Source organism: Molothrus ater, chromosome 5, assembly GCF_012460135.2.
Source record: "Molothrus ater isolate BHLD 08-10-18 breed brown headed cowbird chromosome 5, BPBGC_Mater_1.1, whole genome shotgun sequence".
Lineage (NCBI taxonomy): Eukaryota > Metazoa > Chordata > Aves > Passeriformes > Icteridae > Molothrus > Molothrus ater.
Genome location: NC_050482.2, coordinates 14,504,558 through 14,528,618, shown reverse-complemented (window position 1 = coordinate 14,528,618; position 24,061 = coordinate 14,504,558). Strand labels below are relative to the sequence as shown.

Here is a 24,061-nt window from a genome sequence, read left to right as displayed (position 1 = left end):
GAGGCCAGACATCTTCATAATGATTACAGACACCACCAGATTTCTGTTTAGTCACCATTTCCACATCCTTCTCATTCCAGATTGGAAAAGTTGTTAACAAATATGAACGTCTGAGCAAAATTTTCCTCTTCTGCATTTGCACATTGTAATCCAGTGCATAGATTTTAACAAAAGGTCTGTTTGCTGAGCCACATTTTGCTCACTGGCCACTCTTTCTTGCAAGTGAGGTAGCCTAGATGAGAAAGAACCCTAGCTTTTCTCCTCTATTCAGTTCCAGAGGTCCCATCTATTCCCATTTGCAAATACCTTTAATCATCTGTCTTGATTGATACATACAACGTGTTGTGCTCTTGTTTAACTGATTTACATCAGGAAAATCAGCTCTTTCATCAAATACTTACAATGAGTATAGTGAAGGGAAGAGGTTTGTGAGAAGGCAATAAGTTGCATTTCCTGAAAACAAAAAAGAAAGTCGAGTTATTTAGGGTATTTATGAGAATTCATGCTCCTTAACAAAAGATAGGAGCTCATAAATCTGCTTCCTAGAGATATTTTTACCCATTTGTTTAACTGATAGTTGAGTAGCGCAAAAGAGAACTTAAAACTCACCAGCATCTTTATTACACGCCTTTGACATGGCAGTAGTAATTGTGCGACAGGATCCTCTAGTGCAGTGATCTTAACATTTAGGGTTATCCATTCCGATCAGTATAAACTTTTGGAGCATGCACCCTCATTATATGTATACTTGTTTATTTATAACTTTTATACATCTACTGTTGAAGTTGATAACAAGTTGATAATAAGTTGATAATACTGTTGAAGTTGATAATATACTGTTGATATTTTTGTCACGCACTCCATTTTCTTTTGCCTAATCCTTGTGGTGCATGTGCCCCATTTCAAAGAGCACTGCTCTAGAGTAATACACTGCAGTAATCTTCCATAATAAGGGAACAGACTTGATCTGTTAATTTTTGAAAAAGATGCCTCCTTGATTACAGTCTTTAGAACTCATGTTTAGTTTTGTTAACATGCTACTTTATATCAGATTTTTCATTTATTTATAGAAAAATTTAAAAATGGTAGTCTAGCGATTGAAAGTGAAACAAAACTGTGTTTCCCCAGTTGATTACCTGTAATTTTGTCATTTACTGAGCTGAATTTTGAATGTACTTGAAATGTTGTGTTTTCTCTTATAATTAAAAATCTCTTCATTGCAACTTCACAATTACTATATTTTGTTTGATGTTGATAGAGAAGTCATGAAACATTGAGGGTTTATAGCTCTGGAAGTTTACAAGATATGTAATTTTGCCAACAAGAGAAAAATAAATTGTAAGATCCATTCTCCATATAGACTTAAGATGGAAGAGCACTCTTTGGTCCTCTAGTCTATTCCCTTCCCAGCACAGGACTGGTGGAAACAATATTTGTTGTTGGGGCTTTTGGTGCATTATTTCCGGTTTTAGAGTGATGATTTCAGTTACCTGAATGTAAGTACTGCATGTTCTCTTACTTTTGTGCTGTTTCTATTCAGCTTGTCATGTGGGTGGATTGAAATACACTAACACACCCACCAAGTGCACATAGATGAAATGTGTTGTGCTGTGAACATGAAATGCAGTTGTTTAGAGAAGGTGTGATTCTCCTACTTTGTGAACCTGGAGACCTCTACCAGTTTCCTCCCTAGAGTTACAGTCATCCTGTCAGACTATCTTTATGAATTTTGATCAGGGTCCCAGAGCAATCCTTCCTGCCTTGTCTGATGGAGGCTGTGTCTTCTGACTCCTCCCACCACAGGGCATCACTAGAGGCATCATCAGAAACAAGGTTATCCTTTGTCCAATAAACAAGCAAAGAGTCATTTGCAGAGGCAGCATTGTAAAAATGAGATTGCCCACTTACTTTTCAGAGCAGGTGGGGGCGATTATGCTGGCAAATTCTGGTGGATTAAGCTGTCTTAAAAACATTTCTATATAAGGATATTGTGTGCTTACATGATTGAGGCAGACACAAACTCACTCTACTGTGTTGCCAGATGGCAGAGCACATTTTAGCTCCACTCCAGTCCATGGTGACCAGTTCAGCTGTGGCACCTTGCTGAACACAACACTCCCTCGGCCTGGAGCACAAACAAAGTTCATGTCTGCTTGAAGTACAGACAAAGCAAGAACCTGCATGGCCATACTAAACTAGGCAGATTTTTTTCTAAGGTTGGGGTAGAAAAGACTAAAATTGGTGGGAACTGTGATCGCCTATAATTGGAGTGTTTCCTAAATATGGAATATTGTATTTTATGGAGTAATAAGTTTATCTAAAAAAAGGGATCTTTCCAGCAGAGAAGAGGCTGCAGGCAGATGATATAATGGAGATCTTTCCCGCTGTCAGACTTGTAAGCAATCATGGAGAGGAAGCCCTGAAAATGTGGAGATGGAGAGTGGGTGTAATGAGGGAGGAAGGAAGTAGAGAATTTGAATAATTTTTAAAATTCTCTTAACTCAGTGTGGTTGAGCTGATGCCACATATATCACAAAAGCAGATGAATGAGGCAGAGGTTTGAAATACAGGCTGAGGACAGTGCTCTGGAAGAGCTACTAACCTTTGCCCTCAGCTACTAAACTGTCCTTTATAGCTTGTGGTAGAGGCTTGGCTTCTCATCAGGATTTTAGCCTAGGCAGTGGTTGTGGTGTTTATGATTATCACATTTGCCACTTGGAAATTTTTAAGCCCTGTGCAGAGAGCACAGTCCTTCCTGGCATTCTGAAGAATTCTGCCCTGGTCTTCTTAAGAAAACATAAGACAATGCATGGTGTATTTTACATATTTCAAAGTCAAAATGCTAAAAACCCAGGAACAGAAGCAAATTTTGAGATTAAAGAGAATGCATAAGTGTCTCAAAAATTAGTCACTGCACCAAGGTTCAAATAGTTGTCACATATCCTCAAAGGGCAGGACATTGAATCACCTATTGGTGACCTCTGCTACTGGACGTGCCAGGAGACAAAATGAGAGAGAATTTGTAATTCTGATCCCAAAAGTGATAGATGACTGTACCCTTCAGACATAAGAACATTTGCGTGGAACATTTGGGTGAATGACGTCTTAAGATTCTGGACTGTTTTGAGGGAAAAGTCAGCATCAGCTGATGATATCTGTGATATAGAGTAGGCAGCCTCTTTCTCACTGTCCTGGATCTCAGTAGTATATCGAGATTTATTTATATTTACTTAAGTAAATATTTGAGTTATGTAATGTTATGCATGGTTCTAGAATGTGCATCAGTTGAAGAGCACTGGAGCAGTAATATGAGCAGTAATATGCTGGCACAAAAGATTTCTTGGGAAGTAAGTGGGAAGCTTTGATTTAGCCTGATCTTGGTTGTGAATACAATGGTGAAACTGAATTTCAGATGTTGTGAAACAATTCTGAATATTTAACTGGCTTAATGTTTAAATGTAAAGTGACTCTAACATAAAAATTCTGTGATTAAAATTAATATACATTAGTTCTAAACTTCTGAGGGTCTACTGAGATCTACTTTTCAATTAACTGGTACTAGATTGTGTAACTAGGACAGTCTTATTGTAAAGTACTATTATCTGTCATAATGATTAGAAGCATGTGCTTGATGACAGATTTTTTTAGTGCATTATAATGTAAGAAAGTAAATACCAAAAAAGAGCAGAAGTAGAAAATGTACCAATTTATTGTCGTGTCAACCCCTTCTTCAGAGGCAAACACTATATACATGCATATCCCAATCACTGACTGCTTGTCCCCAGATGGTCTGGGTTTGTTTTTCAAAGAGAGTAAGGGTGTTGAAAACACATAACTATGCTTAGAACAGTAAATGTAAGTAAGTAGATGAGCTTGGTCTCATCAGTGTGAAGGCAAATTTGTATTATAAAGGTTTGTTCCGATTAGTGTTGGCCTCACTTTAAGGATCAGCAAGACGTGTTTGTTTTTGCTGCAGAAGGGCTGTCTATTGAATGGCCCCACGCTGTCACCCTGCTGTTTGTGTCAGTGTCTGCCACTGTCAGTTGGGAGCACAAGGTCAGTAAGGGTTTGTGACAGACACTCAGGATTAAGCTGCCATCCCAGCTGTGAACATCTCTCTGAGGTGGGAGGGTAGCAGCGATGTCTGTACCCAGGAGTGGAAGGTTCCTGGAGGCACCTCTGGGCACTGAGAGCAGTGGGGCCAGGCAGTGCCTCCCAGCTGGGGAGGGCTCCCCTTCCCCAGAGCAGTGCCTGCCTGCCAGAGCCCTCCTGGCCATGGTGTCTGCAGGGCTGCCTCTCCTGAGCTGCAGCTGGAGGCTGGGCAAGGGAGCTGCTGGCCCAGGCCGAGAACTTGCTAATGAGTGTCCTACCAGAGTGGTGGGGCAGACAATCACGTGCCCGATCCAGGGACCTTTCCTGGCACCCTTTAATTTACAGCTCTGGGTGTAGCCAGTATGTGACTGAGACTGAACAAAAGCAAGATGCAAAATCTGTTCAAGAAGAAGCTTAAAATAATGACAGATTGGAGTAATTTTTTTTCTTGCATCTGGAATTCACACTTCCTCCTGCTGTAAATAAATCTTTAAGGCAAAAGTTAGGAGATGTGATTTTCTTCTTATTGCTTTTGGTCCTAAGATTTTCTTATATTGCCAAAACTTCAAAATATATGCTTTCCACAACATGTTTTCCTATCTGCAGTGCTTGTCAGCTGTACTTGACTTATTTTCATACAGCATTTGGTGTTTCTAGCAGAGTTTTAGACCTTGAAAAGAGTACAGTTGTCCATGGCATTGTGGCTAATTGGCAACTTAAAATGCTGCTGGATGGGTGCAAGAAAACTCTTGGATATTAACTCTTCAGTGTTCAGCCCTTTCTTCAAATAGCCAAGTATTTCTCTGAGCCAACTCAGATGACACCCTTTTGCATGCCGGTGCAACCAAGCCCTTCTGTGATTTAATATTCTATTTTTAGTGAATGTAATGGATGGAGATACAGGCTGAAGACTATCTATCTATCTGTCATGTTCAGATATTTTTAGAGCACTGATCTTTGTAATGCTGATCAGCACCAAATGTATTACATAAGATTAGCATCAAAATATATACAATGGAAAGTCAGCTCTGCTGCAGTTGTTCTTAAATTATTTTTAGTATTGCCCACAAAACTTGTATAGCTCAGTGCATTGCCCTGCCATTGTGCTCAGTCTCTGTAAGGAAACATTGTAAAAGATTCATTTTATCTTTTCTCAGACCTTTTCAGTCACAGGTCTCCTTTCTGAGGCTTCAGGTAAGATAGTCAGTGATGCACATTATAAAGATTTTAATAAATGCCCACTTTCCACCAGGACTGAAACTGAGACAAATTGTCTCTCGTTGTCCTTCAATCCAGTTCATATTTGAACTTGTGATTTGTAGATGCAAAATTCCAAATTCTCTTTTACTTACATTACTAGCCACTATTGTGTTATTTATTGGTGCTCAGGTGGCTTCGTCTTTTGCAGTTACCCATAATGATATTTTCAATTTTCAAATTTTAGTGGATACTCAGGACTAATATCTTCTCATTAAATATATCTGGTTCACTAGCTAACCATTTAGAATGGATTGGAGTAGGTTATTTGGAAGAGTTTTTGAGTTTAGAGGCAGACTGTAAGAAAACAGGCCGTATTCTTCTCACACCACTCTAGAAGAAGTATTTTTGTGTTTCGTATTTTCTGAAAAAAGCTGATCCTTTAGATGTTTTTAAAAACTACTTTGTAATTACTGAGGTTTAAAATAGATCTCAACTTTCTGCGTATCCATCTCATCATCATAACTATTTGTAGCAGATGAATCTTGATTTTTTTTCATAACTTCTTTCTTAGTGGGTTTATGGTGCATCTGATATATCATAGTCAATAGAAGGAAGTTTGCTCTTTGTTTTTGGTGATGTAGTGTTGAAGGTGTAATGCTGTCATGCCATGGCTTTACAGATCTTCCAGAATCTCTTTTCCTGAGAATGCAATTAAATGTGCTCTGATCTTGGTTTATATTACTACTGTTAAAAACAATCTCTACTTTATTAATGCTTGTCCTTGGTGGCTTGTAAACATTGTTGCAATAAAGACAACAAGGAAAGAAAAGGCTAGAATGCCAGGTGGAATAAAACCCCAACAATTAATTCAGCTTAAAACAGCGAGCTGAGAAAGAGACAGTCTTTACAAGGAATTTTTGTAATATCATTTGTAGAAAGTGTCTGTCATGCTTGATCACAGCAATGAAGATTTAAATAAGCTGTTTTCAGGGGGTTATTTAGATGAGAAGCAATATGAATGGCATATTTTTGTCCAAAATATAAAAGGCTAAGTGTATTATAACTGATCCAGGGACTATATTGGAACATCTTGGCTTAATCAGTGAAATTGTGAAAAGCAGAAACACAAAGGAGTATGGGATTTCAAAGTTAAAATATTGCAATGAGAAAACACTTGGATGAGAAGGATTGATTCCTAGTTTTCTCTGAGTATTCATGGAGATAGGATTTTTTTTCCTCAACCTTTCAGTCTGTCCTTAGTGGTTGAGTAGGAGAAGGCAGAGAGCAGCTGGACTAAACTGGACTAAAGTTAGCCATTTAGCTGGACTAGAGTTCTCCATTGATTTTGCCCCAGTCTGTCTAGTCTGGTGAGACAAATATCCATAACATGTTGCAAGAAATAAAAATGCTGATGCAAGATGGCTGTAATTCTGGTTTCTTTTAGGGAAATGAAAAGAATAAAGACCTCATTTATGGAGGAAAGCATTCATTGAGTTAGCATTAGTCATATATATTTCAAGGAGAAATGTACCTTACACTGCCCGAAAACATTTTTTGGCCCAGTTAATTTATGCAAATTGCTCAAATGAAATATGCCAAAGTAGCAAGAAAATGGATGTGAGCTGCATCTCTGTTAGGATGTTTACTGATGTTTATAGACATAACTGTGTGGTTTGGGGTAGCTGTGTTGGGTTTTTTCCCACCATCCTCTTATGTGACATAGTTAAATTCATCTAGCTGAATAATTCAATCAAGTAGGGGAGAGCAGGGTGAAGAGGGAGAGAGAAAAGATTTCCTGGAACCAAATTCTTCCAGCAAAGGGATAAAAATGCACTGGAATTCTGGCATCAGATTTAAACCCCAGCAAATTTATGAGGCCTATGATGGTTTTGAATTGAAAAGCATGATGACTCCTTATTGTAATGACACAAAGTGAATTTCTGATTGCCTTTTTTATTATGTGATCTTATAAGAATTAATCCATGTCTCCTATTAGATGGTGCTCTATTGAATTGTAAGCTTTCATTTGTGGGTGAATCACTAGTCAGGACATATTCCAACAATGAGATTTGTCTGACAGTTCCAGGGAAATGTATCTCGTCCTCCTGTCTAAATGTCGAATATTGTGAACTTTGGAGGGAAGTATGAAATCTAATAAGCTCGCAAATCTTCAGGAACAGGAGTGAAATGACACCTCAGGAAGGGTTTATGTAAACAACGGGTCAGTAACAATGGTGTAAGTAATAAGAAAGATTATATTTTCCCCACTTCTCTTTTGAGATACATGAATTAATTGTATTATGCCAGTACCTTGAAGACATGGTATTACTGTCAATGAAAAACTTGTATCCATGCTATTTAAATGAGAGAACGCAAAAATATGAATTCAATGTTTGGCACATTAAAAGAATTCATTAATAGGTATTTAAATAGAATATGTGGGAGGCTATTATATAATAAAATAATTTCAGAATAATTGCTATTTCACTGTACAGTAATAAAAGCTAAAGATGGCAGTAGGACTAATTTAAAAATAATCAAAAGTCAGGCAAGGTTTTGTAATTTATTTTTTTGACGGAAAGATGAGAAGAGCTTTGTAGAAACAGTCATTAGAAAGTACTTATATTGGTCAGAGAGTACTTAGAAATATCTATCTGATAAATCACTTTAAAAAGCATTTAAACTTTTAAAACTAATTAAAAATCTGGAGGAGAGAGTTACATTAAAAAAACTTCATGAAGAATTTTCTATTTTCTCATGTTGTCTTTTGCTGGTTAGATCGTGACTCACATAACAAATGTGTGATTTTTTAAACTTTTTTTTAAAGATATACTGGCTAAACTCCAGAAAAAAATCATCCAAACATAAAAGTCTGATTTTGGGAGTTCACTTTATCCTGTGAGGAAATTGGTTAAAAGACTTCTTTAAGTCCAGTATGTTATTTTGCTAGCATGTCGTAAAAGAATGTGATTGCACAATCCTTACAATATTTTGTTATAGTAAACTCTTAAGGTATTTCTTAGCAAATTAAATTCTGTGATTCAGAAAAGGACTTGGTTAAATGTTTATATATATATATGGTAAAGGATTTGGAATTTTTCAATTTTGGAACAGTTCTAATGAGAATTGGACCATGTAAAGTTCAATTATAAACTTGCGTGGGGTGGTAATATTCTAATCTTGGTTAATGCTGGGCTCAATACTCCAAAAGGCAGATGGCAATTAAATGAGCTGATTGTATTTTTTATGTGTAGGTGAATATCACCCAATCATGTTGAACCTCTCATGTGTCTTGGGGATGGATGTGTCTGCTCTCCACCTCTGGAGGGGCATTCTCAGTAGCTGGTTGAAACCAGGAGCTAATGGGATTACATATAAGATATGATTAATCATTCAGTCATTAATTTGGCAAGCATGAAAAATGCAATAAACTGTTACTGTCAGAGGTATCAGGATCAACATACATTGTCCTTGAAATCCTCCTCAGACTTGGGCTGGCTGGATAATAGAAGGGGCATAATTTTCTGTAGTTGAGAAATTATTCCAAGTGTTTCAGGATTAGGATTCTCTGAGGTTCCTTAAAGGAACTGGTTTTATAAGTGCTTTCTGATATCACAGTTGTTTGAAAGCAGCTCATTGTTTAAGCACCATGAACCATTAGTCACTTTTGGTTACTTGTACAGTGCTTTTCTTCTCAGATGATTCAAAGACTTGGAGATAAATCCTGTCTTTTCTGTTACAGAAAGACCATTTGCTGTTTTTCTTCCATTTCTTTGGCTTTTGAAAATATTAAGGAAGAAGAACCAAAACAAAGCAGAAATATGCCTGAGGAAATGGTTCAATGATTGCTGCTTCTTTTATCATGAATAGTATGAACATGATGTTCGGTCTTTTTCCTGGTCAAGGATGTAACAGTCCCTTCAAATTTTTCTTTCCAAAGTAATGATTATATTTTCTATAATATTTTAATTTCTTCACCCTAGACCTCCTTTTCTGTATTTCTAGAATATTAAATTTTCATTTTTCTGAGCAAGCTAAAAAAAATATTCTGGAAGCTACAAGAATGTCCTGAAGGTGCAATATGCGTGTTATTATGTACATTTTAAATTATTGCCTGAACTCACAGCTTATTCCTTTCCTCATGTCTTGAAATATTTCTTCTTTGCAAAATTAGAAGTCACTCCAAGAACATAAATTCTTATTATTTATTCTTAAATTTTAGTTTGTTTTTTTTTTTTTAAAGCAGAGCACTCATATTAATTTATCCTTATCAGTCAAGGATCTTACTTCCACTGACACATTCATTCAAATCCTACACTTCAAACCTCTAAATTATGTCTCTTCTTTTTGCAAATTATCCTCTAAGTAACTAATATTTAAGTGGAATAGCTAACGGAGTTCAGATTCTTCTGTATTTTTCTGCTAAGAAGTGCTTTTTTAACAATAAGTAGAAAACTGATTCTACTAAACCTTTGTGGTTTTTAGGTGTGGAAAAAGATTGCAAAAGGTTCCTTCTGCAATATGGAAAACATTACACCTACGAGTAAATCATCCCAAATATTTGTAGTTTATGGGAGAAATCCCAGGGCCAAGCCCTATTGACTCAGAAACTCTCTAAATGGATTCTGTGCTTTATATTAAGTTGTGATCAGGCAGGAGGCCAAGTAGCAGATGGATTGATTGCCTTCTGCCAGAGGTATGGCAATATCAGCTGCATCTATTAGGGATGCATTTATTGTTGAAAATGTCAGCTTGACAACTGCAGTTCAGTTTGTGCTATCAAAACACTCTTTAGTCTCGTGATCCTGGAGTTGGATTGAATGATTTGTTGAGAAGCCCTACTTCAGTCTTATTTTAGGATCTTCTCCATACTCCTAAATTATGCTGATGTTTCCTGCTCTAAAGAAAATGGGTTTGCTGAGGCTGTTTTTGAGAAATCAAATAAATGGAGCTTTCCAAAACTGTCAATAAGGATGCACAGGAGATCTTAGTTGCTAAGTGTGAAACTGAAGTTTTTCACAAGATACATAGTCTATGAAGAAAATACTAGCAAACTAGCTCACAAATCAGTGTCTCTTCTGAGCTGCCACCTGTTGAAAGAGGGGAGCATTAGTCACTTTGAAGCACTGAAAAAATTACAGGAAAAGATGTATCAATAGTCTGAGCTTTCCTACAAGAAAAGACAAACTCAGTTAGCATTTCATTTACAACCCAAGGGAGAACTGATGATTTGATTCATGGCCTAATCTAAATTCTACATTCATTGCTTCATGGTGAAAACAAGAATTTAATCCCAAAGCAATCTTATCATTGCACATGTCTCAACATGTGAGATCAAATTCATGCTGTCAAATTTCATGTCTGTTCTAAGGCATCAAACACAGAAAAGTGTCAAATCCAGAGCACTTAATCTGGTTATTTCCAAGACATATTTCCAAAGCAGGTCTATGCAAAGGGGTGCAAATACATTTATAGGGTGAGAATGTATCTGACAAGACTACTAGGGATCCGGGCTACTGCTTTAAATTCCCTTTATAGATAGTGAAGGGAAACAGGTGCTACAGGGTGCATGTACCATCTTCCCAAGCAGGGGTTTTAAAATAACCTAGGTGAATTATTCAAGGAAGTTCTTACTTCTCTGCTTCATGGTTTCCTGCATGTGGTCAGGTGAATCACTCCTGAAACTTTCTGTACTGGGCAGACTGACCCAAGATGAGGCACCTGCTCTCTCTGGAGGTGAAGCAGTGTAACCATGTAGGTGTACTGAGGGATACAAACTAAAAGAAGCTATTTTTTGGAAGAACTTCTGAATTCAGTGAGAGCACACTGCCAGTCATGGCTTACAGCTTCATGACCATGTCAGGCTGAAGTAAGTCAGAGTACCTGAAGTCAGCTTGTTCCTCTTTGTGACGCATTTTTTGTGTGTTGGCTTCTACAAGTGTACTTTTTGGTTCAGTAGGCTACCTGATATCAGTCTACTGCTTAGGTCTCAGATTCGGTTGAATTGGATTTAAAAACCCCCAAAATTCTTCTATGCAGCTTCCTCCAGCTAGTCAGCTGCTGGATTGAACCTGCACATTTCAACCTCCTACTTTAGAGAAAACACTCAGATATATGTCAGAAAGGCACAGTCTCCCAGTGTTTCTTTCTCATTTCAGTTAACAGCTGCCTTTGCTGTTGTTAAATGCTGTGTGGGACAGAAGCTCACATTCACATTTTTTAGAGCACCATGAGACACAGCCTTTGTCCCAGTGCCTGGATGCATGGTACAACAGTCCTGGCTAATATTTCCTGCTAGGACACCTCTCTGCCTCACTCTTCCTCATGAGCCTCCCATGCTGGCAGTGTGCTCCTAGCTCCAGCTGGCAAAGGGAGCTCACACTGACGTGCCACCACTTGTAGAATTGATGCTTGCTGGGGAATGGGTGCCTGTGCTACTGCCCATGAAATTACTGTAAATAGTAGACAGGCTTGAGGTAAAAGCAGAAACAATTTAACCAACTGAAGTGAGGAGTGTAAGAAATCGATTGCTATACTTAAGGCAGATACAGAAATGTGGAACAATTACAGTCCTTGCTGCTGCTGCTCATTCAGGTCTGGCTTCAACATCATTTCTTTTCCTTTATTTTCAGCTTGCAGGCTTAAACCAGACTAACTCCCAGGGTGACTGACAGCTCCCAGGAGATGGGATCTGGCCTTTAGCTGCACTTGGTCTTTCACTTGTTTCCCAAAATAGATCCTGATTTGGGATGAAATCACCCCTTCTCTCCCCCCTCTTTCTGCTGAGCATAATTCACCCTTCCTGGCCTTCTGCATTTCAGGATATATCTGACTGATTAAAAAGCATCTGATTTTTTCTCCAGTGCCCTCATCAAAAAGAGGGTCTGTGGACTGTGTCTTTCAGGCAGCCTGAGCAGACGTGCACGGGCTTCACACTTACTTGACTTAACCTATTTACACAGTGCAATCCCCAGTGGCCAGATAAGAGAGGAAAAGTTGCACTACCACTGGATTTAAGTGCATAACCCGTGTCTAGCACAGAACTTTCAAAGTACTTTCTGTATAAAAGAGAGTGGTAAATGTGAATCATTGATAAAACCCTGTATGCTGGAAAAGAAGCTAAGGGGTGGTTTATGTCTGTTGTGAAAGGGCCATAAGCCTTCTTTTTCCTAACTGGATGCATGATTGTATAATGGATATAAGGGGTGTCAAGAATTCAGTCTGAAGCATTAGAATACTGGAGTAATGATAAACTGAAATCCAGACTCATGCCAGTGACATGGTGTTGGTACATGAACCAAGCTGGACAGAGTGCAGAACTTTCTTGCCTTGAGGCAAAGTCACAGAAACCATTGTGGTGACAGCAAGAGAGACTTCTGTAAATGGTAGGACACACCTGCCCATGTGGATTCCAGGTGTTCTCCTGGCACACCTTCAGGAGAAACAGCCCTAGAGAGCCCTGGGCTGCCCAGTTCCAAGTGCTAGTTACAAGAGTCAAGTTTTTCAGGCCTCTTTGCTTTAGACCAGAGGTTTTAGGATGAACAAGGGATCAGCACATGTAACTGTCAAAGTTCAAGTGGATTAGTTAAAGGGAATCTAATCTGGTAAACAGTTTTACAAAGATTAGTTGTTTTTAAGGTATTTTCAGATTTTGCCTGTGAAGCTGTTGTGCACTGCTGCTGACTGCAAGAAGTTCTTGTTATTGCAGAAGGGTTATGTTTGTACTCATCAATGGTTTTACTTACCAGTTAAGCTTTTTCACCAGCAGGAGAGACAGAGTCCAATGTCTTAAGAAATTGTGAATCCTTTACAACTCTGAGGAACTGAAAATTAAGTGACTGGGATGAAAAATTTTACTGGTTTAATAGTATCTTTTATGTAATAGTTGGAAATGTGCAAAAATATAAATTAGTCTGTACAGTACTTTAAAAAGTGTGGAGAAGAAGTTTGTTTGTGTCTGGGAGGGTGGTCAGCAGGGTGGACAGGGTCTTTCTTTGCACAGCTGTTTTGTTATTAATCTGTGAAGCTGTAAATGTGAGAAGCAGAAGTCTAAAAACCAGTCAGGTCTGTCAGAAAGAAGTATCTAGAAGGAAGCAGGGATGTTGTTGCTCACATGGCTGTTCTCATCAGGGAGGCAGGAAAATACAGACACAACAATATAGCTGTCAACCAGTTTAAGGATACATTTTGATATCAAATAATTGAAGGTACATTGGAAAAGATCTTTCCTTCTACAAAGGCCTCAGAAACCTATTTATCCTGAAATAATCCCTTAATTTGAAGAAAGAGAAATGAACAGATATTGTCACCATAGTGCTGTGAATAAATCAGAGGTCCTGGGTGCTTGCAAAAGCCTGTCCAATATTTCATCATTAGCAGTGCTGGAAAATACTAGATAACTGCTTGTATGCTGACTGTGTTTATGCTGTGTGGAAGCTATGGGAAGTATGGAAATAGTCTTTCAGTAGTAAAGATTCACTGTTTCTCATAAGTTAAGTATTTTCATATTATGTTTGTTTCTTTTGTTCTTAAACAATTATTATTGTATAAGACTCAGTTTTAGTTTAGGAGCTTTCTGTAGGACCTTCAACTGTGTCTAGACAACTTCCATGAAAGCCTCTTTACCATTTGCTCAGTGAGTTGAATATATTTTTACTGAGAGACTTTTGGAGCTAGATATCTTCAGGGATTTCCTGGAAGATAATTCTGTATCCTGAAACATAGATAACTAGTTGGGTAATTATATCTCAGTAAAGTCTTCTATTAATAGGTATTCTTGCTTTAATGTTTAGATGTACTTCTAGAATTCACATTGCCATTTGTCAGTTCTTTGTATCTCTGCAGCTTTGAGTGCACAAGAAAACTTTGTTTGTTTACCAATTGCAGTTTATTATATTTTAAATTGTAAATATATGCTATGGTGTCCTTACAAGACTGTTCCAAAGTTAATGGCTATTTATGTATCATCCTGGAACTTCCATTTCTGTCATAATAATAAAAAATGCATGCTTTGTCCAGTTTAAATATGAAGAAATATTTCTTTGATTTTTGCTGAAAGTTTCATATATAAAACTCCTTAATGACAGGTCTAGCAGTTTTGGTCCTTGTAGTTCTATTTTTCTGTTGATTTATAAGACTGTAATATATACAAAGCTCTAAGCCATCTATTTGAAAAAGCAGAGCTTTTAAGGAGAGGCTGGAATAGTTGTCAGAAGGACAGACTGAGGGCATACAGAAAAATGTATGCTGCTCATAGAGAAAAGCTGCTGGGAGCTTATTGGGCTTTGTCAGGTGGGTGATTTCACCTGTCTCTGAGATTACAAAGTTGAAGTTTTGCTGGGACTAGGTATCTCCAGGAGATCTGAGTCCCAGTGCTGTGGTTTGGGAGCTGAGACAGTCTCACAAGGTTCCTGTTGCTGTTGCTCAGGCTGAATTTCATCTGAAGACTGAAATCCTATGAATCAAGACAAAAGTTAAATGAAGAACTTTGGGTAGTGAGGGCCTGTGGCTTTTTGCTGTGTCATGGCTAACTTTGGGGAGACACACTGTTTAAAGAGTTGGTACCAACAATTTCTGTGATCCCTGCAGCTGTCCACTCAAGGAGATGCCAGCCAGGTGATTGGGCCACTGACAGAGGGCCAGAGGAGGAACGTGGCTGTGGTCAATTCTCTGTACAAACTGCACCAGGCTGTTCTGAAGGTAGGCTTCTTCTGGCATTCCTCTTCTTGCCATAATGTTACCTGCTTGCTCTGTCCTTATGCTCCATTCAGTGGATGAGAACTCTTGACAAAACAGCCCAATTTTGTTTTTTAAGAGCTGCACCTTGCTGTGCATTTGTACAGCTCTTTGAGACTGGGCTGGCCCTTGTAAGCACCACTATATGACAAACTGTCAATATTAGAAGAATAAAAATATCTTTCTAGGGAATAATCACATCTGACAGGCGTTACTTTGTGAGCATAAACAATTGAACTCTTTGTTTTTTCTTATCTTTGTTCTAATCAGGCTGATAGCACCCTTGCTGCATCTGCTTCAGCCCAAGCTTACGTTTTTCAGGAGACCTTCAATGCTTTCCCACAGTTGTGGCTAAACTGAAAAGAGGAAGGAAAGGGTGAAATCAAGAAAAGCAATAGCTCACAAATATCTCCATACATTATTACTGTGACTAAAGTCTGGCCTGGAAATTTTTCAGGACTAAGCACAGTTATGAATAATTCCAATTTACTGATTTAGTGATGCCAGTTGTTACACAGTCTTTGTAAACTAAACCAAATAAGATATATTGGCAGTTGCAGTTAATCGTATTTAAATCCTAGCCTGATTAGAAAAAAGATCATGAGTACTCCTGACTCTGGATATGTTCAAAGAATTTTAAAAAATGCTAAAAAGCCTGTAAAATTTCCTTGGATTTTGCAAACAGATGGTAGATCAACTTTTAAGTCTGCTTTTTCTGTTGTACTTAGTAATGAACCTCATGTGTCTTAGTGTTGGAGGGAGATCTGATATGATTCAGTCTTTGAGTTCAGTACTTAGCTGGCTTAAAAATACTATTGTATAGCATGTTCAAGACTGTAAGGAAATTGGTAGAATAGTCCTTCAGATCATTCCTTGCCTCTCAATTTTAGTATTCTTTTAGCTGTACATAAACAACTATTTAACATGTAGTGCTGTAATAGTTATTATACTGAGAAAGAACAACCATTCCTTCAAACGTTTGCCACAGAGTTGCTTGTATAGTTCTCCATGAATTCTATACTTAGCAGTGGGAGAATACACCAGTTATTTTTATTCTGATTCTGTTAGCCCTTCAGCTAAATTTCAGCTTCACTCCATTGAGTCATTTCTTTGCCAAGGCAGAAGCAGAGTCCATAGGAAATCTGAGAGCAGAGGATTGATGATGCACTGAAAATTCTGTCTGTATAAAGCACACTTGATAGTTATCTGTAAACACCCATTACTAAGATAACTCAGTATGTTTTAAAATGATGGTGAATATTATAAATTCTAATAATTTGTTGAATGCTGACTATTAACAATTACTTTACAATTTTTAGGTTATTACCAGTCAGAGCTCCTTTCCAGCAGCTGCTGAGCAAACTGTCACAACTGCCTTGAAGGTAATTGAATGTCCATATGCTTCAGGGATAGGGCTGAGCTTGGCTTTGTTTGTTACACTTAAAATGGGCATTTATTTCCCACCTATTATTTTACATCAGTATATTCAGTAACAGGTATACAAATATTCTGACATTTCTAATTTATTGTGTCTGCAGCTACATATGTGTTACCTATGCTAAATCATGCTGGAGTTATGCTTGTATTCAGAATATTCTCATAACAGTCAGGACATAGATGTCATCTGACTGTGAAAATAAATGTCTTTCTCTGCAGCATTCACACAGCAATAGCTGGATCCTTCATCACCCCCTTCCTCCCCCAACAGACATCAAATTGTAATTTTTATGTGACCTGGTACTTTCCTGGAGGGGGATGTGGATGGTGGTGCAGCCTCTGTGGCTGACAGCTCTCCAAGTCTGTCCTGCTGGGCACTGACCTGGGAGGGGTTGTGTGCAGGGGAATGAAGGGCAGCTTGTGTCTGGGCAATGAACAGCTGAGCCAAATGTGCCCCAGAACATGTACATGTACAAACCAGGAATGCCAAATTTCTGGGCAAAGCAATTTGTAAAGCCTTCCTTCAAAAAGGGATGCTTTTGAAGGAAGCAGCAAGCAGCCTTATTTCTGCACTTTGCTGGTAAAATCAGTTAAAGAAAAATGTTATCATTAGGTTCGGTTCTCCTATTTTGCATTTTCAAATGCAAAATAATAAAAAGCACTGATAAAATGAACTGTTTCCTAAGGTATTTTTGAGGTATCAAAATGCAAATGCTTCTAGTTTTTGTTTCCTTACTTGTGCCTTTTTCTTGTTCTATTTTAGGCAGTCCATGATCTAATGGGAAGTGCTGTTCAGCCGCTACTGAACTCTGTAGGAGATTCAGTGGAAGCTATTATCATCACTATGCACCAGGAAGATTTTTCTGGGTAACTAGAAATGTCTTTTACATTTACCATTGCTCGAGTAAGATGTCCTGCATGTGTGTAATAGATTGTTATTGCCACAATGCCCTTGAAGCAAGAGTGCTTGTTTGTTGAGGGGAAGGTGATGCTTTATGGTTAATGAACACAGGAAGCAGAATTACACCTATCTGTTGAAACAAATTAATCAGGTAGCATCTGTCTTCTCTCCCTCCCCCCTCTTTTATTCCTATCTGTTGAGTAAAATTCATTTCAAATAGAAAAAGAAATCTGACAAGAGGCCATTTTTGTGCTTCAAAAGGCCTTTCTGGTTTCAAAATGTGGTTTTTTTGGACAGTCTTCAGAACTGTCAGTATTTCTATTTGTCAAAGCATATTACCTGTGATGTAATAGTTAATTTTAACTTTTTAAAAAATTTAAATCTCAGGTTCAGTATGTTATGCTATTTTCCTAGTGTGTTTTCATTAGAATTTCCAGGATTCTTTACATGCCAAGATCTTGAGTCTGATGTATAATTGAGACTTCCTTCCTAAATTTTATTTTGGTTGTCATCTCTGTTCTGACATTGCTTGCACCATCATCAGTTGTCCTGTTTTCTGTCTTGAAAATTAACTGAAAATACTATTTTTTCAGAGACGTTTTGAATTTTCCTTTTTAATTTCTTTTAAGCAACATTTTACCCTTACCCTCTTTTGGCACCAGTAGCACAATACCTCTCTAGGCAGGCAAACAGTTTCCAGCCAAAGGCTAAGTTTTGTTAGGTAGCCTGTGTGTTCTAAGTTTGGAAGAGCTCTTTGACCTGACTGTCAGTCAAAGAAAGAGAAAGAGGACTGGTTTGTATCTAGGGGTTCTGTGCTGCTTCTGTAATACTGACTTTGTAATCCTGGGTTTGGAGGAATCTCAGTGACTTTTTCTCTACAGAGAACAGATTTGGGATTGACAGGCTAAGTTAGTAACCCTGTGACATATGTTTATATTTTATGATCCACTTTAGAGTTTCAAATCAACAACTGGGACATTCAGATTTAGGATCTGGATTTCAGGTGTAGGCCCCAAATGGAAGGAGGCTCTGCAGGTTGGGTAGGAGCGGGGTGTTGCCCTTTATCTTGTTATTTCTTGTTTCGTCTTTTAATTCTTCATGGGCATGGCTGATAAAGAGATATTTCCTGACTATAGTTTCAGAGAGAGTTACATGCTCTGTATTCTGAGTAGAAATGAGACTCTACAATTCATGCCATGACTTGATGGGGTAGGAAAAAAGTTTAAAAGAATCCAATAGGTTTTGGTTGTGTTTTAAAGATGAATTTAGCTGCCCCTATTTCTTTTTCTTCTCTTGTTTTTTCAGATCATTATCCAGCTCAGGAAAACCAGATGTCCCTTGTTCTCTCTACATGAAAGAGCTTCAGGGTTTCATAGCAAGAGTCATGAGCGACTACTTCAGGCATTTTGAGTGTTTTGACTTTGTCTTTGATAACACTGAAGCCATGGCTCAAAGAGCAATTGAGCTTTTCATTCGCCATGCCAGTCTGATCAGGCCCCTCGGAGAAGGTGGGAAGATGCGCCTGGCAGCGGATTTTGCACAGGTACCCTCAGTGCTGGTTTCTGCTTTGTAGTGTCATTTCACTGAAAAGTATCAATGCTTTTGTCCCCATTGAGGTGTAAGCAGGCAGTAGTAGAGATTGGTGCATTCCAGGTCTAACATCCTCTCTGATAAGATACTGGATCCTCCATTCAGGGAGGTCTGACAGCTTCCTGTCCAGGGGACTGTTGCATTTAAATTCTGCTGCATCTTGGCATGTTGTCCCACTGGGCCAACCTCTGTGGCACGTCCATCATTTGCCACCATTCATTCACTTCATTCTTTCTCTCTCTTCTAATGGAATATGGTGTGTCACTTCCTTAATCACTCTATATATCACAATGCCCACAGTGGTTAATGGCTAACTCAGCTGCTTTGCAGTGAAGGAGACAAGCTAAAGAAACATCAATATCCTGGGCAAGAGCTGCCCTATAGAAAGCAGAAGGGCAGTTGTCTTGTGAGATTGTCTTTGTGACCCGATTGACTGACCTGCATCTCAGCTCTGCTTAACTCCTGTCCAGGACTAAACCACAAAAGAAATTGCTAGATTCATATCCATTACCTGTCTGTGTTATCTGCTATATCAAAATTTAATTTGTCTGCAGTACTACTGTATGGTTAATGTGCCAAAGAATCAGGCATCCATGGATCAATCTGAGGCTGCCATTTATTATTATCCAAGTGGAAAAGGGAATTAGCACCAGCTGTCTGCATACTGAGTGCTGATTTTGGCTGGTAGGTAACTGAGGTAGGAGAGGAAGGCAGGGAGGGAGGAATTGCTGCCACCTCCACTCCTTCTTCTGGCTGCTTTGTATCATTTGCCTGTGAGTTACATACTCCTGAGTAAAATTTTTTTATTCATTACTCAAAAATAGCAAATCAGCCCTTAACCACAGAAATGAAGGGGAAGTTTTCAATTGCTTTCAGCGAGAAGGTTCCATTCCCTTCTCTATTTTGAAGACAATGGCATAAAATTGGAAGCAAAAAAAGGACACTTGACTCTTCCTGTGGAAGTAATAGAGATAATTTTTGTAATTTATGCTAATTTTAGCTAAAGTAAGTCATATAAATTTGGAAAATATTTTTACCTGATTGTACAGTAAAAGCATCTGATCTAAGCACCTGTTATAATCTAAAAATATAACTTGTTAGTAGTTTTTAAACACTGATTCTTCTCACTCTGACATGGGCTACCTTTTAAATGAAAAATGAAGACATGTTTTTGTACAGTGTAGAGGAATTTGCATGGTCTTCCCCACTGTGCTGAGTATAACTTCTCAATGGACAACTGTATAGACATAAATATTCTGATTTCTTTTGTACCACAGTATAAAAAAAAGGGTTTGAATTCATTCCTGTCTCTCCTGCCTTCATTTGTTGCTGCATCTGGGGACTTGTGTTTTTCTTTTCTTCACATTGCACCGTATTCTTGGCTTGTTTAAAAATGGGCTTAAGACAAGAAATCTGTGTCCAAGCAGCTGCAGGAGCCAGCTCAGTGCTCCTCTGTGCCTTTGAGCATCTCTGCACAGAGCTGCTCTGGGTGTCCCAGGCTGCACGGGGGCTGGAGTGTCCAGAATGGCCTGGACACTCTGTCACCTTGCTCAGGATGGAAGGAAAAGGACTGAAACATTTTGTAAGTGGACGCTGCCTTATGTCCATGTTTTCTGGGATGTGTGTGTGCTCCTCCCAAAAACCTGGTGGATTTTGTGCACATTCCCACCATGCCAGCTCCTGGGAGCCTGGCAGGAAGGTGGTTGTTGCTCTGACCCAGCCAGCAGTCCTGGTGTAAAAAGCAGCTTTAGTGAGGACTAGGAGAGCTTGCTGCTGCTTTTGGCTGAGGAGGGCAGGGAGCAGGTATTTAGCTGGGCTGCTGGCTTGCTGAGAAGGATAAATTTTTCCAAATGGCCATAAGTGCTGTGTGCAGGTTTTTTTTCAGTCCCAGAAAGGCACTGCATTGTTGGACTAAAGCCAAACCCAAAGGAAACAACCTGCCTGGAAAGATACCATGTGTAGGAGTAGGTTTGTTTATAAACTGTTTTTACTTGTCTTCTGTCTTGTAAAGTAATTTTGAATTTTCTCTGCACAAAAAAAGGTTACATGTTCCTGGTCAGAACTGACTTTTGAGATCTAAGACCCCTTCTGGTATTTTGGTGTTGCTTGCAAGCAAAAGACCTGGGCAGAAATCTGTCCAGAAGCTTTGATTAATTTGAGTTCTTACTATAAACACACATGCAATGAATCAAATAACCTTTGATTGCATCAAAGGTTATTTGATGAGATTTTAGGTATCTCATGCTTCTTCACATTCAGGGCACTCACAGAGTTACAGCTGCCTTATACTCAGCAAGAATAGCTTTGGCTGAGAGTCTGATTTGAAAATTTTTGCACTGAAAACGTGTTTTACTGATAAGTTGCCTCAAAACAACAGGTGTCCACACAGAAGGAGAAAATGAATTTCAAGTTCTCTTCATTGAGAACTGGGTTTGCTGAGGTGCATAACAGCCAATTTTCTGGAGTGAGCCTCAGCTACTCATACATTAGGTATTACTGCTGTGGCTCTGTTGAATTCTCTGTCTTAGCCTGTTTGCAGTGTCAGTATGGCATTTGGCTGCCCTGTGCATTAAAGATTTCTCAGCAGTGAGACTAGGTGTGTGTACTGTGGCAGCTGTAAACAGAGCTATGATAGGCTTGAAATATGCCTGAATATCATTAATGTGATTGCATGTAAATCAGTGCTTACAGGAACATTCCCAGCCCTAGGAAATGTGCATAGCACTGCAAGGTTGTTATCAGTGCCACAGTTCCTTGGGCGTCTCATTAGAAACATTTCCAGGCTGAGTTCAGCTCTTTTCATGCTCTCAGTTTCAGTTTTTATGCAAGCAATTGCACAAGATTACTTTTCAGCTCACTCCTGTATACACCCAAATCAGCTTGTTTTGTTTGGTTTTGTATTTTCAAGGTGCCCATAATTCAATATTCACATATTTAATACCAAATTTCACTTTTTAATTCAGTGCTTGTCAGACTGAAAAAAATGTTCTCCTGGAGGCAAATAAGCCAGCAAGCCCTGATGGTTTTCAACACTTCTGTTTCTGGGGAGTGCAAGTTCTTCTCCAGAGGATCTTTTTGTTTGCTTGGTGTTCAGAGCTGTTACAGCACTTAGGCACAATTTGGGATTCTGGCTTGTAGTTCAGGCCTTCCTAAAACCTGATGGAAGTGCTGGAAAATGCAGCAAAGAATGAACTATTTTTATTGGTCCCGTTAGAGTCGATACTATTCTCTGTATGCTTTTCTGTATTTCTTACCTAGTTATGATTTATGGTTGGGATTTTTGGCCTTGTTCAGTACTGTGTTCAGACCGTTTTGATAGGGTACAGTTAATGCTGCCACTAATTCTTCAAGTGTTTCTCAGAAAATTGCTGCAAAATACTTGAGTTTTATTGAATTTTCCTAGGAAAATGTTTTTATGGTAGAAGTTTACAATGCTAAATGCTAGTGTAGAAAAGCTGTTCCTACTTACTGGCTAGACTAGGGTCAGAATCCAGTTTCCTGATTCAATATGTGGCATTAAAAAAAAGGCAAGATTTTTAGGCATTTGGATTTTTTAAATGTAGACAGATTTGCTCATTTGATCAAACATGATGATACAAGCGTAAAGGCGCTTTTTATAATTTTTCCTAAAAAATTTGCTTTCTAGTTTCTTACAGAGAAATGAGAGCAGCAGGATGCTGTAATCACAGTTGTAGTCATAAAGACAGAAACTACTAAAGCTAAAATACATTTAATGTTTAGTGCTAATTATCTTCCTGGAAAGAGGGAATTATTTGCTGATGTGTGTTATTTTAGAGGTGTTCCAGCTGAAGGATTTACTTAAACAGCAGCCGTTTTTGGAATTGCTGCACTGGGGAGAAATCAAATTGCACATCCCTTCAAGGCCAACGTCCTTGCATATAATAGTTCAGCTCTTCTGCTCCCTTGCTTGTTAAAGCATTCTGTCCTGGTGAATGGCTAGAAAAAAGCATTTTGAGGTAACATTTAAAAACTTGGAATTCATCTTGGCCAGGAGGAAATGTAATTGCTAAAAATTTAATGTTAAGATTTTCCAGCTGAAAAAACAGCTGTTTAAGTTATGAGAGATCTTGAAAATACCACAATAGACACTAAAAAATAACTTCACTATGGGCTTTTTAAAGCAGTCTTCAATATATATGCATTATCTGTATCTAGACTATGTATTAACTTCACCCTTGGGTTGCTGAACATAATCCAATTAGAGAAGCCAGGCATGTGATGTATTTTTTTCAATATGGCCAGCCAGTGAATAGTTCAACAGATAATTGACCACCTAGCCATGGGCTATGGCAGAGTCATATGAGAAGAAAAGATAATATTGCCTTTTTGGGCTTAGATAGCATTAACCATTGAAAAGAAGCATATGTTGGGCAGGCGCCTGCCACTGTGTCCTGCACAGCATAGCAAACCAGCATGAATAAATCATGGCAAAGCAATGAGTTTTGAACAAAGCTAAAAGAAAGAAGTCATTAGGCCTTCTTCTGTTCTATCTGCTGCTTGCTTTTTGGCAAGCACATTCATCTCCTAATGCTCCCCTTGGATTCTGTGCTAATGATAATGTCACATCAAGCCTCTGTGATTGCAAATTACTGCTTGAACACCTGATTTATCACTGAATTTAACCTGGATGTTTGAATTTTCAAATTTGCAATTTGGAAGGGAAATTTGGAAAAGAAACAGAAAACACTACTTAGCCTATGTAAAGTCCACAGGACGTGGCTGAGCGAAAGGCCTTGCACAGATAATACAAACACTGGCTGCCAACAGCCAAAAGCATCCCTTGATGTCAGAGCTCACTGGCAGGCTTTGAAATTATGGCTGTGTATCACAGCAGAGGCTGCTACAGCAGAACTCACTGTGTGAATCAACAGTTGATGCCATTTCAGGTGATGACAGGTAACACAAGCAAAAGTGATGCACGCTCAATTCTCTGCCCAATTCCAGCACCTTGAAAACAGCAGCTGTTCCAGCCGAGTGCTTCCTCCCCAGCACTTGCTCCTGGGCTGGCACAATGCTCAGCAGAGACACTAAACCCCTCTCAGTGGCCTCAGAAGTGATTGTGACAGCAGAAGGATGCTATAGCAT

At 38.7% G+C, this 24,061-nt stretch overlaps 1 protein-coding gene across 1 annotated transcript in view; it reads left to right on the top strand.

The window, feature by feature from the left end:
* COG5 (component of oligomeric golgi complex 5) overlaps positions 1–24,061 on the top strand; it is a 174,696-nt gene that overhangs the window by 135,269 nt on the left and 15,366 nt on the right. The window contains exons 15-18 of the mRNA XM_036401303.2: positions 14,881–14,991; positions 16,347–16,409; positions 17,228–17,331; positions 18,671–18,908. Coding sequence (XP_036257196.1) covers positions 14,881–14,991; positions 16,347–16,409; positions 17,228–17,331; positions 18,671–18,908 — 516 coding nt within the window. The remainder of the gene's footprint in view (positions 1–14,880; positions 14,992–16,346; positions 16,410–17,227; positions 17,332–18,670; positions 18,909–24,061) is intronic.